Raw genomic sequence first — 15,387 nt, forward strand, 5'->3', positions numbered from 1 at the left:
TTTGGAGAAAACAAAGGACTTCAACATAAATCAAGTAGAAACAAAGCCATTATCCCTGGATGATGAATAGAGAACAGAATAAAGCAATGCCTGTTCAAGTTTGCAAGCTCAACCCAAAGCATGTAGCCGTAATACATTAAGTGCATTTTCCCCATTTGTTATACCCATTGGGCATCCCCTCAGATTGGAAACAGGCACGCTGAAGATACATAGCTGCATTAGCAAAAGCAAGACTCATTGCTATTAATGAGTCAGAGATAGGAGAAGGCTGCTAAAAGTAGAGCAATCACTGAGTAACCAGAGGAAAAATTGAAATTATACAAAAAATTTTATCAATTTCCAAGGATGTATTCCACCCTCAAATACCACTAAGAAAGTCCTGTACCAGCTTCATCCTCCATCAGTCAACAACGGGGTGTATCACATTGCTGTAGTATTTTCCATCCTTTGGACACAATACAAAGATTGAGAACCTGTTGCTGTAAATGAACAAAGTTTATAAAATAAAACCAAAACCATTCATTCCTAACCTAGCCATTTTACATAAGAATGGCCATCTCCTGAGTTGGTATCAGTTTTTGAGGAAGTAATACAGAAGTTTACAGTAAGAGAGACTATCTTCACATGTACATACAGCAAAGTATTGTTTTAAATATAAACATCTGCTCCATGTGACTGTCTGAAATCGAATGTTTTATTTACACCCTCTTTAAAGCACTAGTAGGTTAACAACAAGGCTTCCTATCTGTACAAAAAAGAATCTGTACATAATTCAGTGTTTAACAGAATTTACAAAAACATCATGTAATTTCATCCTTCGGGAAACCATAGGCTAAACTGTCTGAGCATTTTCCCCCTAAATTAAAATTCAAACTAAACCTCAGATTGCTGCTAGATCATGTTTTCTCTCTCAGTAATTAATGATTCTTACCTTATTAAGCTTTCTCAAACAATTCTTAGGCATTTTGGAAAAAACACAAAACATTACAGCTGAAAGACACTCTACCGTAAGCACAAACACTGCTGTAAAAACACCTTTTAAAATACTGCAAAAAAAGGCAGGTACTAGTCAAACTGACTGCAGAGAGCTCCATCCTCTGGTACAACAGAGCTTTCCCCACTCAGAACACAAAGCTGATCTTATACAGCTCTGAGCTGTTTCAGATCCCGCCTCAGTACTCCAGATGACGGGCCATTCTGCTAGATGCAAACAACAAACAGATGAGTTTAGGATACGGTCTTCTGCTGAGGGAACTCTCAAAAGACCCATTAATCTGATTTTCAACCAGCACGTGCAGAGAAAGGTACCAAAGTTACAGCTGGTAAACCAATAGCCTGCCCCAGCCACAAAAAGGTGTCAAGACAAATTAAGTTTGAGAAAGATTTCTAAAAGGTAGCTATACTGAACCAGCATTAACTTTTGTGCCATTGGTTACAAACTCAAATTCACTGTTATGCTAGATGAATAGCAAGGAGGCAGCGAGCTCACAGTGGGCAGTAAATCTTTGCATTTTATATAAACAACTCTTCTGGCAAATACAGAGTGATTAAAAAACTTTAAAAAAAAAATATCAGAAATCTTCAGAGTATGACCTGATCCAGACTGGCACAAAGGTAACGTTTTAGTCCAACTCTGAAGCAAAACACTCTGGGTTTTGGATTTTTTTTTTTCTTTCATGTTTTAACAAAAGGAGGAAACCTGGCTCCCTGCTCTTTCAGCAGGGCGCATAGTGGAATTTGGGCATCTCTTTACCACAGGCTGGTGAGCCAGGGATGGAACGACAACCAGGTTGGGGAGTCCTTACAGCAGCAGATGGTATTTTAAAGCATTAGAAGTTTTATTTTTTATTGCTGAATCGGAAAAAAACAACCAACCACAAACAACTCTGCCTGCTTTGGAAGAGGATAATGAAGGACCATGAAGAGGCACTTTCTGCCTCATTCCCACTCAGAATACAAGCTACGGACTTCACTTCTGCCAGTCTATGCCACCAACTCCATTCTTGGGCAAGGTGAAATTCCTGAAAACTAGGTCACAAAACCTCATTAGGATCCACAGGAGAACTGCTGCATGCACTTTCTAAATTTAGCAGCATTCATTCCCTCTGGGTGACTAAAGGTGAGAATTCTGATACCCAGTGCTACCTGTACTGAAAACTCCTGGCTGAGGACAGAACAGGGAGGATATAGGGAATACTGGAGCTGATGCCCAGGTTAACTGCTACAACAACACAGAGATGGGTGATAAACACACCAGCTGTAAAATGTGAGCATGGTGCTCCCCTAAAGGCATTTAAGTGCCTTCAGATGTCCTTCAGAAAACACTGCCTTCAGGGGTAACCATGAATGCTGAAAACCTCCAAGAATCCATACATCTATGCCAGAAGCGTTACTCCTGTTACCTTTCTTAAACAATCAACACTAAAATTATTTTCTGAACATATGCATTTCCAAACTTTCCATTTCTTTTGCCTTTGGAAACAGCAAAAGATGAAAAGTTGAACAAAGGTGAGTATTCTTTGGACAGGATTTTCTTAGCTTTCTTCTGGCTGAGTTCTCCTTCTCATATGCATATAACCACAGAGCACAGATGTAAGAAGACTTTGAAGTATTTAATGTGGCTTCAACATGAGTTTATGCAGGCTAGGATCGACAAATTAAAATTCTAGCATTTTAACAGCACACATAGCAACTGCTGACAGACTTTTTTCAAAGAAATAATTACTGTGAAATATTCATGCCATTTGAAAATAAAATATATTTAAATATGCATCAATACCTTCGTTCTAAGAGTTAACAGATTTATTGCTTTTCTGTACAATGGTAACCTCTTAGAAATATGTATAGTAATCCTGCTAACACCAACTCAAACATAAGACATTAATGATATGTTTTTGTGATTTTAGGCATCTATTTAGAAAGGAGTCCATGTCATGGTTAAGGTCTACACACGAAGTACAAGAGGGCTGATCCTGTAAAGCAATCAGTTAGTGGAACTTACAAACACAAGTACTGGAAGACCAGCTTGGGTTCATGCACCCAATACTAGCATGCAGTTAAGCACACACTGAACCAAGTGTAGCCCTTCCAACCTCAAAAAGAGAACATTCATGTCATTATTAAGTGCTTTGAATGGCTTGGGGTTTTTTGTTTAAGGGAAACCTGAAAGGCAATGAATTAACACCACCACACACACCACACAACCACCCCTTCCTCTGAAACAGACTCCACAGTTTTATAATATACAGTTTCTCTCAAAGAATAATAATAAAAAAAATATATTGAGGTTATTCAAAATTTGTGCTGCAAAAATCACTTGTTCTAGATGGTTTTAACATTGCTGCATCCTGTAACTTCTATACCATTCCAATTATGCTGAGAGTCTATACAAATGACATAGAAATTTCAACCTATTCCTGGGTATTAGGCTAGAACTGTGATTCTAGAATTTACAATGCTCCATAAAGTTACTCTAGCCCACACGCCATTTGTAGCTTCATCAGACCAACTGCAGATCATAAATTACATGTGCGTTAATTTCTCCTGAAATGTTCAGTGCCACAGTTGGGATACAATTTGCATGTACGGTAAGGAAGTTATTTTATACATCAATGGATATTACAGGTTTCAATAAAGGGACAGGAAAATTCAAAGAACATAACTTTTTCTTATTTAGTCAGAATGATTTCTGACTCTGTCCAGCACTCACCAAGAAACAACTGATACTCTGTTCCAAATACATTTATTCTGGCTACAAGACACCTTTGGCACTACTAGCAGCACTTGCTCTCCTGAGCCTGGATGTTAAAATGACCTCTCTCGGGGCTCATCTCAAGCAGTACTCTGCATGCCTGCAAAATGGCAGTAAAAATAAGACCTCATAGCACTCTGCTAGAGAAAATCTCCAGTGCAAAAATGGTAAAAGACACAAACTGTAAAAGCATACATCATTTGATAATGAGAGACACCTACGCAAAAGACTAAAATGACTTACACCTGCTGGGAACGGTCCTTGTAGGCACTGTATTTCCAAAGACACCTTGCTCTCAGGTTAGAAGACCTGTAGCTCTGGACTGGCACACCCTATGACCTGCTGATGGGAACTGTAGGGAAATACCCTCTGGCTTTTAAAAACTTCTTGAACTCTGATTTTTTTCCACAATAGAGCTATCCTGGATTACAAGCAAAAGCACTACCACTAAAGAACGCATTGAAGATAATTTTCTCCTTTCTTTTTTACTTTACTTCCACATTCTCTAGCAAGTGCTTAGTCCGTATGTTGCCAACTGGCATCTCCGCTGAAATCATGCAAGCAATGAGGTCATAACCTTGCACTTGTGACAGCACTGTAAGGAACCACACATCCGTACACACCCCTACCTGCACTGCATTTCTTACACAGAAATCTGGGAGAGGAAGAAAGAATGCTGAGGAGGTTTTTTCAAGAGAAGCAATGGCTGCACGCTATTTAAATACAAAATACATTCATAAGCTAAGCACACATCCCTACTCCCAAAAGGCATCCTTCAGCGGGCAGATTTGTGGATCCTAAGAAAGCCAGTGCCACATTAGTAAGTGCCTACTCTGAAAACATCCACAGTTGTCTTCTCCCTGTACACGACCTGACAAATTGCTTCAACAAAAAGCAGATACAGCAACTATGCAAACAATAATGATGTGGTGGCTCATGGATACTCCTAAATCCTAAGCAGCTGGGCAATTTGAAGGAAGGATAAATACTAGGAAATTAAAGTTTTCAGTGCATTTGTTCATTCTATAGATCAAAGTTACTAATTTTGACAGATTTCTCTGTTCATGTAATGTATTAAAATTACCCAACAAACAATATAAGATGAAATGAGACTACTAGGACAATTTCATAGATTTTATCTGCTTTGCCAATTTATAAGGTAGGGAATATGCTTAAAAGCCTTGTCTGAGAGAGGGTTTTCCCAGGCAAAGTCAGCAGTAACAAGGGAATAACCTGTTAGTAACAGTGACCTGTATTTAAATTATCATGGAGAAAGAAAGTGGAGGGCAATACTAGTCTTTCTTGCCACTTTGTAATCACAGCGCTGGACTACATTTATTTTTCTACTCCAAAGAAAGAACTATTCCAAATCATTACCCACAGATCTTTCACTAATCCATTCTTAAAAAACCTAAAGAACTAAATGATACCTATATCGTTTATGTATGGTCCATGACAATGTCTTCCAAATTTTTGACATGTTTCTGTGTTGAATAGTCTTACAATTAGAAAATTATTTGCCCAGCGTAACCCAAACAGCTTTTTTACACAATTATTGTATTCCGAGTACATGAAGAACTGCTTGTGCATTCCTCTCTGCAGCAATGTATTTTAAAATTAATCATATCTTTTCTTAAATCTTTTATTCTGCAGACCCTAAAACATGTCAGTTATTTCAGTCTTTATTTCAGTTCATATTTCCTAGATCTCCAGCTTTTCTTGCTGCTGTTATTCATACTTTAAAATTATAAAAACCTGGACAATACCCAAAACTGTACACAAGTCCTGCAGAGGCATCATTTCTTTCCATATTAATATTAAAAATTAATATAATCATTATTCCTGGGCAACAGATCTCATTGAATAAGACACTTTTTGCCAATGGAAAGGGAAGTTGAAGGATTTGAATGTTCAAGCACTGGAACAGGCTGCCCAGGGAGGTGGTTGAGCCCTGGAGGTATTTAAAAGACGTGTAGATGTTGTGCTCACAAACATGGTTTAGTGGTGGACTTGGTAGCGTTAGGTTAATTGTTGGACTTAAGGGTATTTTTCCAATCTAAATGACTCTAGGTTGAATCTTACTACAACTGACTGCAAAAAATAGCTTACATTCAATAGCTGAAAGCACTGAACTGCCATTTCAGTGAGAGCTGAGGATACTCTGGCACTTCATGAAAACAACAGAAATATTATTGTCTAGCCCTGAGACAATCTAGTCTTCCAAAGATTAGCCAAATAATAAATTATTACATATTGCGAAAAAAGAACAGGAAGGAAGTGTCTTCATTTAAAGCAGTTACGTAAAAACAAGAAGTCTGAAGAAAAAGGAGTTCTGGTAGTTTTCTGATTCTGGACTAAACATAATTCTTTACCAGTAGCAAATCTTAATGAAGACTAAACTCCTATATAGCTTATTAAAACAAAACAAACACCCGTCCACCCAAAAAAAAAAAAACCAACAGAAAAAGAAACCACACAAACTCAAAACACATCTATAGTCTGAGAACTGGTAACCTCGTGCAATAATAGATCACTAACATCAGTTATCTAATAACTCATGCAGTACTGCATCACTTAAAAATGTTTAAGTCTCAATACGGTATAAATAGGAATGACAGAATTTAATAGTGTGGTGGAGAGGGAATGAGGGAAATGTCATTATTCTCTGCATAAAAGCATCCTTTTAATTCTTTATCTCAAAGGGAGTTTAAAACCAGTTAACTCTATCTGAGGTAACTTAATTAAGTCTGCAGAATTTCTTAGCTTGATTTTCAAGGCACTTCCATTTGTTTCAGCGAAGGCAACTTAGATGCACCTTTTGTCATCATTTAGTCTTTGTTTTTTTCCCAAAATACAAAAATCTAAAGCATGGCAGCACCTCTTACAAACAGTCAGAAGAATATCTGCACTATAGGCATACAAAATATATATCATCTATACATTATATACACCGCAGAGAGTGCACTAAATACACATACAAGTTGCATACGTGCCACACAAAGGTTTGTGAGCCAACCACTTCCTTTTAGCAGCCTTCTCTTATCAAAACAGAGTAAAATATTGACCACAGATGCTGTTACTGAAAAAAAAAGTCAAATTAAATGACTATTAAGGAAAGGATTTTTGAGCCAATGTTAGAATGGTTATGTTCTAACTACTGCACGCATTAACGCGCAGATGTTACACACAAAGCAACACTATGGATGCTGTTCTGGAGAGATGCGAGAATGGCCCAGTAATCAAAATCCTGTAAAGATGTCAGTTTTACTGGACTTAATGAGTTTCCCTCACCAGACCCCTCATCATCGTCAGTCGTGGACTCCTGCATCTCCTCTGTGAAAGCCTGAGATTGGCGGGGGTTATTCTTGTTGTCTGAAACAGTCACTTGTGCTTGTGACCTCTCACCTGAGGTCTCTGTGTGCTGAACTGGCGTCGAGGTAGTTAGGCCCTTGTAAGAAATGTCACCTGTCTCATCTTCCTCATAGTCATTAAGGCAGTACACTTCGTCCAGGTCCAGGTCCAGAGTCCTGAAGCCCTTAGTGACAACCCCGGGCCTCGGGTCCAGGATCCCACCCAGGTGAGGCTGAGCCAGCTGCTGCCAGTGGTGCAAAGTGGCAGAACCTTGAAAGGGAACAGAAGGACAACACACACACACACACAAAGAAAAAAAATAATCAGTAATTAGTCCAGGATCTAAAAGGCAGAAAATCCCACTTTGTTTATCCGGAAGACCAAAGGTCTGGGAGCCCCAACCCCTTAATGTGTTTCTGGGTTTAATGTTTCTAGGCTTTACTCTTTCTAGGAAGACATGCTATAAGGCAAAACTGCTTCATCCACTCTTCAGCATTTCCACATCAGCATGAAACAAACTGATCACATCAGCACGTAGCTAGGCAAAATCTGGTGGTAAGATGTGGCATACTTGTGTGCATGCACATTTCCTCCCCATCAGTATTCGCACCCTCCTAAATTCACCGGCTTAAGCGGGAGTGGAAAGAAGTTGTATTTAACAGTTGGTCTGAGCACTATCACAGAAAGCTGTAAGAGGAACATATACCACATATTCCCACATTAAGCTCACACCAAGAAAGGTGCTGCAAACATCAGAATTTACTACTGGTGGCTAACAGGGTGGTAGTCACATAAACTGCACATTTCTACCATACGTTGGGAAAGCCACATCAACTTCAGGCATCTGTAAGCAGGTAACAACTCTGACCTATACATCAAGTCTAAACCTTTGTATGGCCCTTATCTGAGCCCCTATGGTATAGGAACTCAACTACTACAAAACTAAATGCTACTGTACCTGTAGCTTCTTCTTTGGCAGAAAAGCGTTTTGAGTGAGGGAAGAGGTGCATTTTACAGAGAAAAGCATTCAGTATTTAGCGTTCAAAAGGAGACGAGTCAGAAACAGCCATGTATCACGTTAAATTGATATGTCCACTGAGATGGGCCAAATAAAACCAGGGGAGGATTTACCCAACTCTTCAAGCAGTGACTAAACACTGCTCGCAAGGGCCTACGTTTTCCGATGTGCCCACCGAACACTGCTGTGTTGTAATGTGCAACTTAAAACTATACATTCCAGGTCCTATGGCATAATCAAACCATCTTTGTTCTCATCTCTGCTAGCTTGAATCAGAACAGTTTTTGCTGTCTTGCTCCTGTCCCCTCTCCCCAGAGCACAACACTGACTCACTCAACAAGCTGGCATACAAACATCTCACCAGTGTTCAAAGACCAAGAATGTTCAATTTGTTGTACGGTATATGTAAAAATCTAAACCACTGTAACAACTAGAGAAGGGATGGCCAATATACATTCTTTTGTATGAGAAAAAAATCCCATCGGATGAGAAAAATTGCTGTTTCACATGAGGATATTGCATGAGAAGAAGCTTATTGTCAAGAAACAGGGAAAAGTCCTTCTTTAGAATGAGAAGCATTTTGATTAAGCCTACCTCACTCTTCAAAATCTGTAATTTTTACCTCAGCTTAAATGAATCTGCTAGATTACTTTGGATAATGACCCTATCTTTTCTTTTTCTCTTGTTGTTTTTGAATTTTGAGTAAGTTGTGAGGGACTAAAGAGGATTGGAACCCTTGAGGTTCAAGAAGTAGAAACCATTACAATCCCAAAGTAAGTAACTGTAGGGAAGAGACATCCCTACAAATTGTATTTATTTCTGAATTGCCAGAAAGGTCCAGGTTTTTTTCCTTCTATATAAAAGAAATATTCCAGAATGTGGAGAAGTGCCAGATACTGTCAAGCTTTAAGCAAGGAGTACAGCTTTGCTGTATGACAACACGCTTAAAAATTTAAGAACTGAAATCAAAATTTCTTTCTGCACTGCATGCAAGTATAAAATCCTGTTGCTAATTAACTTCTACATGCATTCTGAAGACGTAATCTTCTTCACCTTTAGGCTCACCAAAACTTATACTCAGAAAAACTCTGCAGGGAACAAACATTTAATTGATAATATATTGTATCTTTTCTATGGAAAGATATTCACCAGAATATCTGCATTTTGAGCTTTAACACTTCTATTGACACTACATGTTATTAGTTTATTTTGGAAACTGGAAATCAAAGTGGCCTACGCTTCATCACAAGAAGGAGGATATCAGAGTTTAATTTTCATCTCATAAAAATGTGTGTAAGGGAGCCTTGACTTTGCTGCACATAAAATTGATGCAAATGCAACAGCTATTAACTCCCTTATGATTGTTAAAAAAAAAATAATAAGTCAAATGAAGAGGGGAGTACAACACCTTCGCTTATATTCAGTCCCAGTCTCTGGCTAGATAATTTTGTAAGTTACGTTATCAGAAAAAGCTGGCATCAGGGAATTAGTGTGCAAGAGTGGGAACTGCCAAACTGAAGCGAAGATGACATAAGCACAAAAATATGAACACAGTAAATTAAATCTGTTTTTCTGTTGTTGGTATCTGCATGATTGCATGCATGCTACCGGGGTCAGAGAAAGCTTTGAAATTCACGGTGCGTTGTTGCCACAATCGCAGTAAAGTGGGTGAAGATACAATGAGTCCAAGGCTCCAGCTTTCCTACAGCACACAGGGAGTGCTATTTTGTGCTTATGGCACAACAAGCTGTAGATGCAGAGTTTAAAAACAAACCAAAACAAAAGACCCACTAAAGCAAGTCACATCAAGCAATCATTCTATTTGACTAAAAGTGTAGGTTTGTTGTTGTTTTGGGGTTTTTTTAAAGGTGCAGAATAAGATTCATTTCTTAGTGCTTCTGTCACCCTATTTGTTTTACTGTGGGATTTAAGATTGCTGTAAAGGAGTAGAAACCATTAACTTACATTTATTACAGAACTAACTTTTTATTTCTTCCATTTTACAGCATAAGCACCCCTAGGAAAACAGTAATAAAACCCAAAGGCACAACAGGCAACAATCTGCAGGAACAGCAGACTACTGTGCCCCAGTAGTCTGGAAGTATCCGTGAAGTTGAGGGTGCGGGGGAAATCACAGGGAAAATTCTCAGGAAAGAAACTAAGTTGAAGCAAGGAACAGCATCCTAAACATGTATTTAATAAAAGATAAACATTAAACTTATGAAACAGGCAGACACAAACATACTACAAATGAGATCTAAAACCAAACACGAGAAGTACTTTAAAAGGTGCAATAATTTTAAGGAAAAAAATGACCCAGTGAGAACAATGAACAAAACCAGGAAAAAAAACCCAGACAGATAGAAAGATGATAAAGACTTTAAGAGTTTATTGAAAGAAAAAAGCAGATATAATGGGATGGTGACAGAAACCTATTACAGTGGTAGCAACCAGTAACGGAAACAGAGCTGGATCATCCCTTCCCTCATGTGGTACAAAAATTTTTTATGACCATTTAAAAGCAGTCATGAAAACAAACTACTAAAATCTGCTGAACCGTATGGACTCGTGTGCTATGGCTATAGTTTCATTTGAACAAGTAGATACAGCACATCACTTTCTTCAGGACATAGGAAGGATTATTTTTGCTTCTGAATTTATGTCATGCTAAATGTTCCTTATAGATGAAATAAACCTGCTCTAAAAAGATGAAAAAAATGAACTTTTGCAATTAAAACACACACAGACAATGTAATGTAACACGAGTTCTGTTAAAGGAGAAGAGTGAGAAAGACAGAAACCAAAGCTAAATTACATGGCTAGTGTATCTGTGAAGTACTAAGGAAAACAGCTTCATTTTGTTTAAAACCTGAAGAAATTTACTGAACTAACTTCCAGCAACAACCCGAAAGGACTGAAGAAAGCCAAGTAGACGGTACTGTATGAGCTGTCAGCTTTGTTAGACAGACTACAGCAACATACTTTGCAATGAAGCTCTAGCCCTGACTACCATCTACCTATATCTTGCCTTTTTCTGTGACAATATATGGAGGAAATTTGACTTAAAAAAAACAATCCCAAACCAACAAACTATTTCACACATGAAACCCAAAGCCACAGAAGCTCACGTATGGCCACTCACAACAGCCAAATAAAGTCCAGAGGTAATTTTTAATCACAAAAATAGCCTTATCAGACCTACTGGACTACGTGAACTAGGCAAAGGTCTTTCCAGGTGCTTATTTGCAGAACTGAGATATGATCAACTAATACTTTTGGCTGCTTAGATTTCAGATACTCAACCACCTTCATTTTCTAAGTATGAAACTGCAACACTGAGGTTCAGGTCAGACATAAAGCTGCACTGCTGAGCTGATGCACGTGTGGCCTGTAACATTTATTTTACTGCCTTGGCTGGAATTGTTTCCTAACATTCTTAAGGCTTGTGGAAAAACGTCGCAGTTAGAAGATTTCAAACCAACAGCGTGGATTACTGTCTCTAAAGTAAAAAGAGTATGTATTACAAAGATTTCCTGCTTTCTGGTGATGGATAAGAGACCACAAAGAGTCACTAAGAAGAACAGATAAAGGCCGAGGCCCTTTGTTATCACCTTCTAGTGGTTTCACAATCTGAAGCTTTTCTGGCAGGTAGGAGCGACTGCTGATAGACATTCCTGAATATCCAGTGAATTCTGAAAATCTGGAGTGAGTTCCCAGCGACATGATGCTCTCTGTAGGGGTAACGGAGCCACTATGGAGTTCGCCCTTTTCTGCCAGTTCCCGCAACTTCCTTTCCTGCTCTTCTTCAAAGAACTTTCGCTCCGAGAGGTAATTCTCCCGCCTGAGGGACAGCCTGCGAAGGGCAGTCTCTAGGTCACTGGAGCCTGGGGTCCCTGGAGTTCCAGGCTTCTTCATCCTGTCTTCATTTCTAAAATGTAACAGGGGACGGACAGACACACACAAAGAAAAAAAGAAAGAAAAAAAGCGGGGAGAGGAGGGAGAAAAAAATAATTCTTAGAGATGCTTAAAAACTTCACATGACAGTTTTGAGATATTCAGCAGTACCTTTAAACTACTATGTCTGGGAACAACTTGCCACTCATCCAAGGAGCTCAAAGGCAAACACCAATATTTTGTTTCTCCTTCATACTAAAACTGTTTGGAATCCTAGTTCCTGCCTGGAAACTCCTGGTTGGAAGAGCTGCACTTTACTTAAGAGGTTCTTCCTACAAAGAGATGAGAGATGTCTACTTGTTGTCACTCTCTTACATTTACACAAACTCAAATAAGCAGGCCACATCTTACAGGGCCTATGTTACAAGAATACCGTAATGAGTCACAAGGGTATATTATGTGAATACATCTGTTATTTTGAAACATTAAGTTGTTTTTACTGGAAGGTATACACAGCATAGTGTGGAGCTGTGCTGGGGGAAGAGACAAATGGCTAGAATAGCAAGTTTCTTATTAGTTTCATTCATAAGTTCTTGTATTAGGTAACCTACATGCCATTTATTTATTTATAGCATCAAAAGCATTAGCTGTAGCTGCATCTTAGATCAGAACTCCCTAGCATTAAATGTAAAATACTGAAAATATAATTAAAGTTGACCCACAATTGCAAAGACAAAAAATTTATGTTTTACATCATCTGATGATGCTGCATCTCAGAACAGGCATTAGTTACAGACACTGATATACAGTACTTTCAAAAAGTTTCCTTTTTAAACAAACTTGAGTGCTCAACAACTGTAAGCACAGAACAAAGTAACTTTTGAAGATGTACATCACCGTGTTAACTGCACAATGTAAGACAAAAAGAGGAAAATAGCAACACTTTATGTCAGAATTAAAGCAAAAGCAAAGTACAGAGCTATTGCACTGACCCGTTGTCAGAGGATTCCGTCTCTAAGATGATGCTATTGGTCTTGTTGTCTATCATAATGTTAGAGATGTCTCCCCCATAGAAACTGGAACGTGGAGTGCTGACGCAACTAGAAATGACTGAGTTCATAGCAGAGGACTGGTTAGAGCCTGGGATATTCATTGGTGACGGAGTCATGGATCTCTGCTTGACAACCTGGTTGACATTTCTCACTGTCTCGAAGACCCGCTTCTGATGACTGTAAGACACACACAGAGTTAATAATCACACAGTGCCTTCTCACCTTAAGAAGGAACAGAGAAACAGGTAACAGTTTGTTAACGACCCTTCCTATTCACAGCTCCACCAACCACCTTGTCTTTATAGTTTCTGTAAAGTAGTATGCATAGGGTCCCATACTCGCTACAGTCTGGCCATTACATTCAATCCATCATCCTAGAATATTTTAGACAGAACATTTGAGAATGGTGTATTTTTTATATATATATATATATTATATCCTCTCAAATATTAATAACAAAATTAAGTGAAAGAGCATTTCAGTACATCAGCTAAAAACATCTTAAAGCCACCGTGTGGAAATGAGCTCTTCAAAAACAACACTGATCTCCATTCAATTCTTAACTATGAACTGGCTAATCAATTTTAAAAGGGAATTTGAAATTACTCTACTGATCTCTAAGCAAGCAAGTCTTGTATCTTTTCTTTTTGGAATGAATTTCCAACTCCCTTAAATAACGCTTAGAAACAAAAACCATCGGAAATATAATGGACCAAAAGTCTAGAGAGAGGCTGTCAAGGCTGGAAACTTAATTTTTTTACCTACTTCTACAGTTCATTCTTTATCACTATTGTCCTGATATCATAACAAACATTGTTCATCTGCTTCAAGATTAAGATCAGGTGACACTTTAGCAGAAATTTCTTGACAAAATTAAATTTGCCCTACATCATGCTACAGAAGTGCCATTGCTACTTTGTTTTACAGTTTAATGATGGCTGAACACAAGACCAACGCATCCCTTCCAGCTTAAAGCTAACAGGGCATAACAATGACAGCACACCTTATGCTATTCAATGTCATTCAAATTACTTTCCTTCTGCCCATGAGTGTTCAACAGTTGCAATCTTTGTGTGTAGGCTCCAAGTCTATACTTGTATACCTTTAGAGGCTGAATCTCAGAGCACCTATTGATAAACAGTCCCACAGAAGTTACAGTTACTACTGCTGAACAAATAAATAAAAACCAACACAAGCCATGAAACCAAAAAAAGATATTCTTCTTTGGTACATGCATAGCAATACAAGTCTTTTGTATACTAAAGAAGTTACTATCTTTAAGTTAGATTATGCTGGAAGGACAGAAAGATCCTACGGGGTTCGAGCACACACATCTTTCTGATCTTAATTTTTCTAAACAACGTTTCACTCTGTCAAAGCCTCATTTACAATTCTTGGCTCATGCTCAGAGGAGGTTTAAGTATGTGCCAAGCTTTTTGTAAATATACTTAGGTTTCTGGAAAGTGGCTACTGTACCTTCCCTGAGTGTCCTTTCTTCGTAAACTCTTTCTCTAAGACTCTCTAAACAGGATTAACTTATTTCAAATTAACCAGTCCATGCCTTGTACAAATCTGTGAGATAAACCTACTGGAGTACACGTGCAACTGGTGTCACCAAGGCTGTATCTATCTATAACTTCTGGACTGTCACAAGCACTTAATTTGTTTCAAACCACTCTCCTGTTCAATTCAAGAGAACTTCAGCACAAGCGTAATGGGCATCACAATGTAAGCACCCAACCACTGAATCTCTTTCTGCACTGATGTTCTCCCTGTACTGTACTGATTAGATCAGTAATTACCTGGCAACTTCTGTTACAAAACCTGAGGAGATAACCCAAGGAATTGAACTCATCCCCTAACCATTAACTGAAGACACCTAGCATGGTAACACACAAGAAAACAAACCCTTCCTCATTCTCAGCACTCACAAATGAGGACAGAAAGTTCATAAGACAAGGTAAAATCTATATATAGGTGTTTTCCTTTGATACCTTTAGTAGAAAATATAATCACCCCAATAAACAGATAATTTATTTTCCTTTCTCTCTATCATTCACATTCTGCCAGAAATATTTCTTTCTAAATTCCTAGCTCAACTATTTCCTGTTTTTTCCCTTCCCATCAAATGGTAATTAACTTCAGATACAATCAATCAATTAGGAACCAATTCTTTTCAGTCGTACGCCAAGTCAGGAGAGTCGGGTTCATCTAAATGCAGTTCTTTCCTCATTGACCCTTCTATCTCTGCTGCCAAAGAATCCTGTTAAAAATAAGCACAGAAGAAAAACAAATATCATAGTATTAATAGGTTATCATTG

General features: G+C 38.3%; 1 protein-coding gene across 11 annotated transcripts in view; it reads right to left on the reverse strand.

The window, feature by feature from the left end:
• TRAK1 (trafficking kinesin protein 1) overlaps positions 1-15,387 on the reverse strand; it is a 140,923-nt gene that overhangs the window by 9,578 nt on the left and 115,958 nt on the right. For 7 of the 11 annotated variants that reach the window (XM_056334473.1, XM_056334476.1, XM_056334480.1 and 4 more), the window contains 4 exons: positions 15,253-15,329; positions 13,007-13,243; positions 11,732-12,048; positions 7,043-7,372 (listed from right to left, as the gene is read on the reverse strand). In XM_056334473.1, coding sequence (XP_056190448.1) covers positions 7,043-7,372; positions 11,732-12,048; positions 13,007-13,243; positions 15,253-15,329 — 961 coding nt within the window. Of the gene's footprint in view, positions 1-676; positions 7,373-11,731; positions 12,049-13,006; positions 13,244-15,252; positions 15,330-15,387 lie in introns of those variants that run through there. The other 4 variants (XM_056334474.1, XM_056334482.1, XM_056334481.1 and 1 more) reach the window with 2 other exon arrangements.

Source organism: Falco biarmicus, chromosome 4 (genome assembly GCF_023638135.1).
Source record: "Falco biarmicus isolate bFalBia1 chromosome 4, bFalBia1.pri, whole genome shotgun sequence".
NCBI lineage: Eukaryota > Metazoa > Chordata > Aves > Falconiformes > Falconidae > Falco > Falco biarmicus.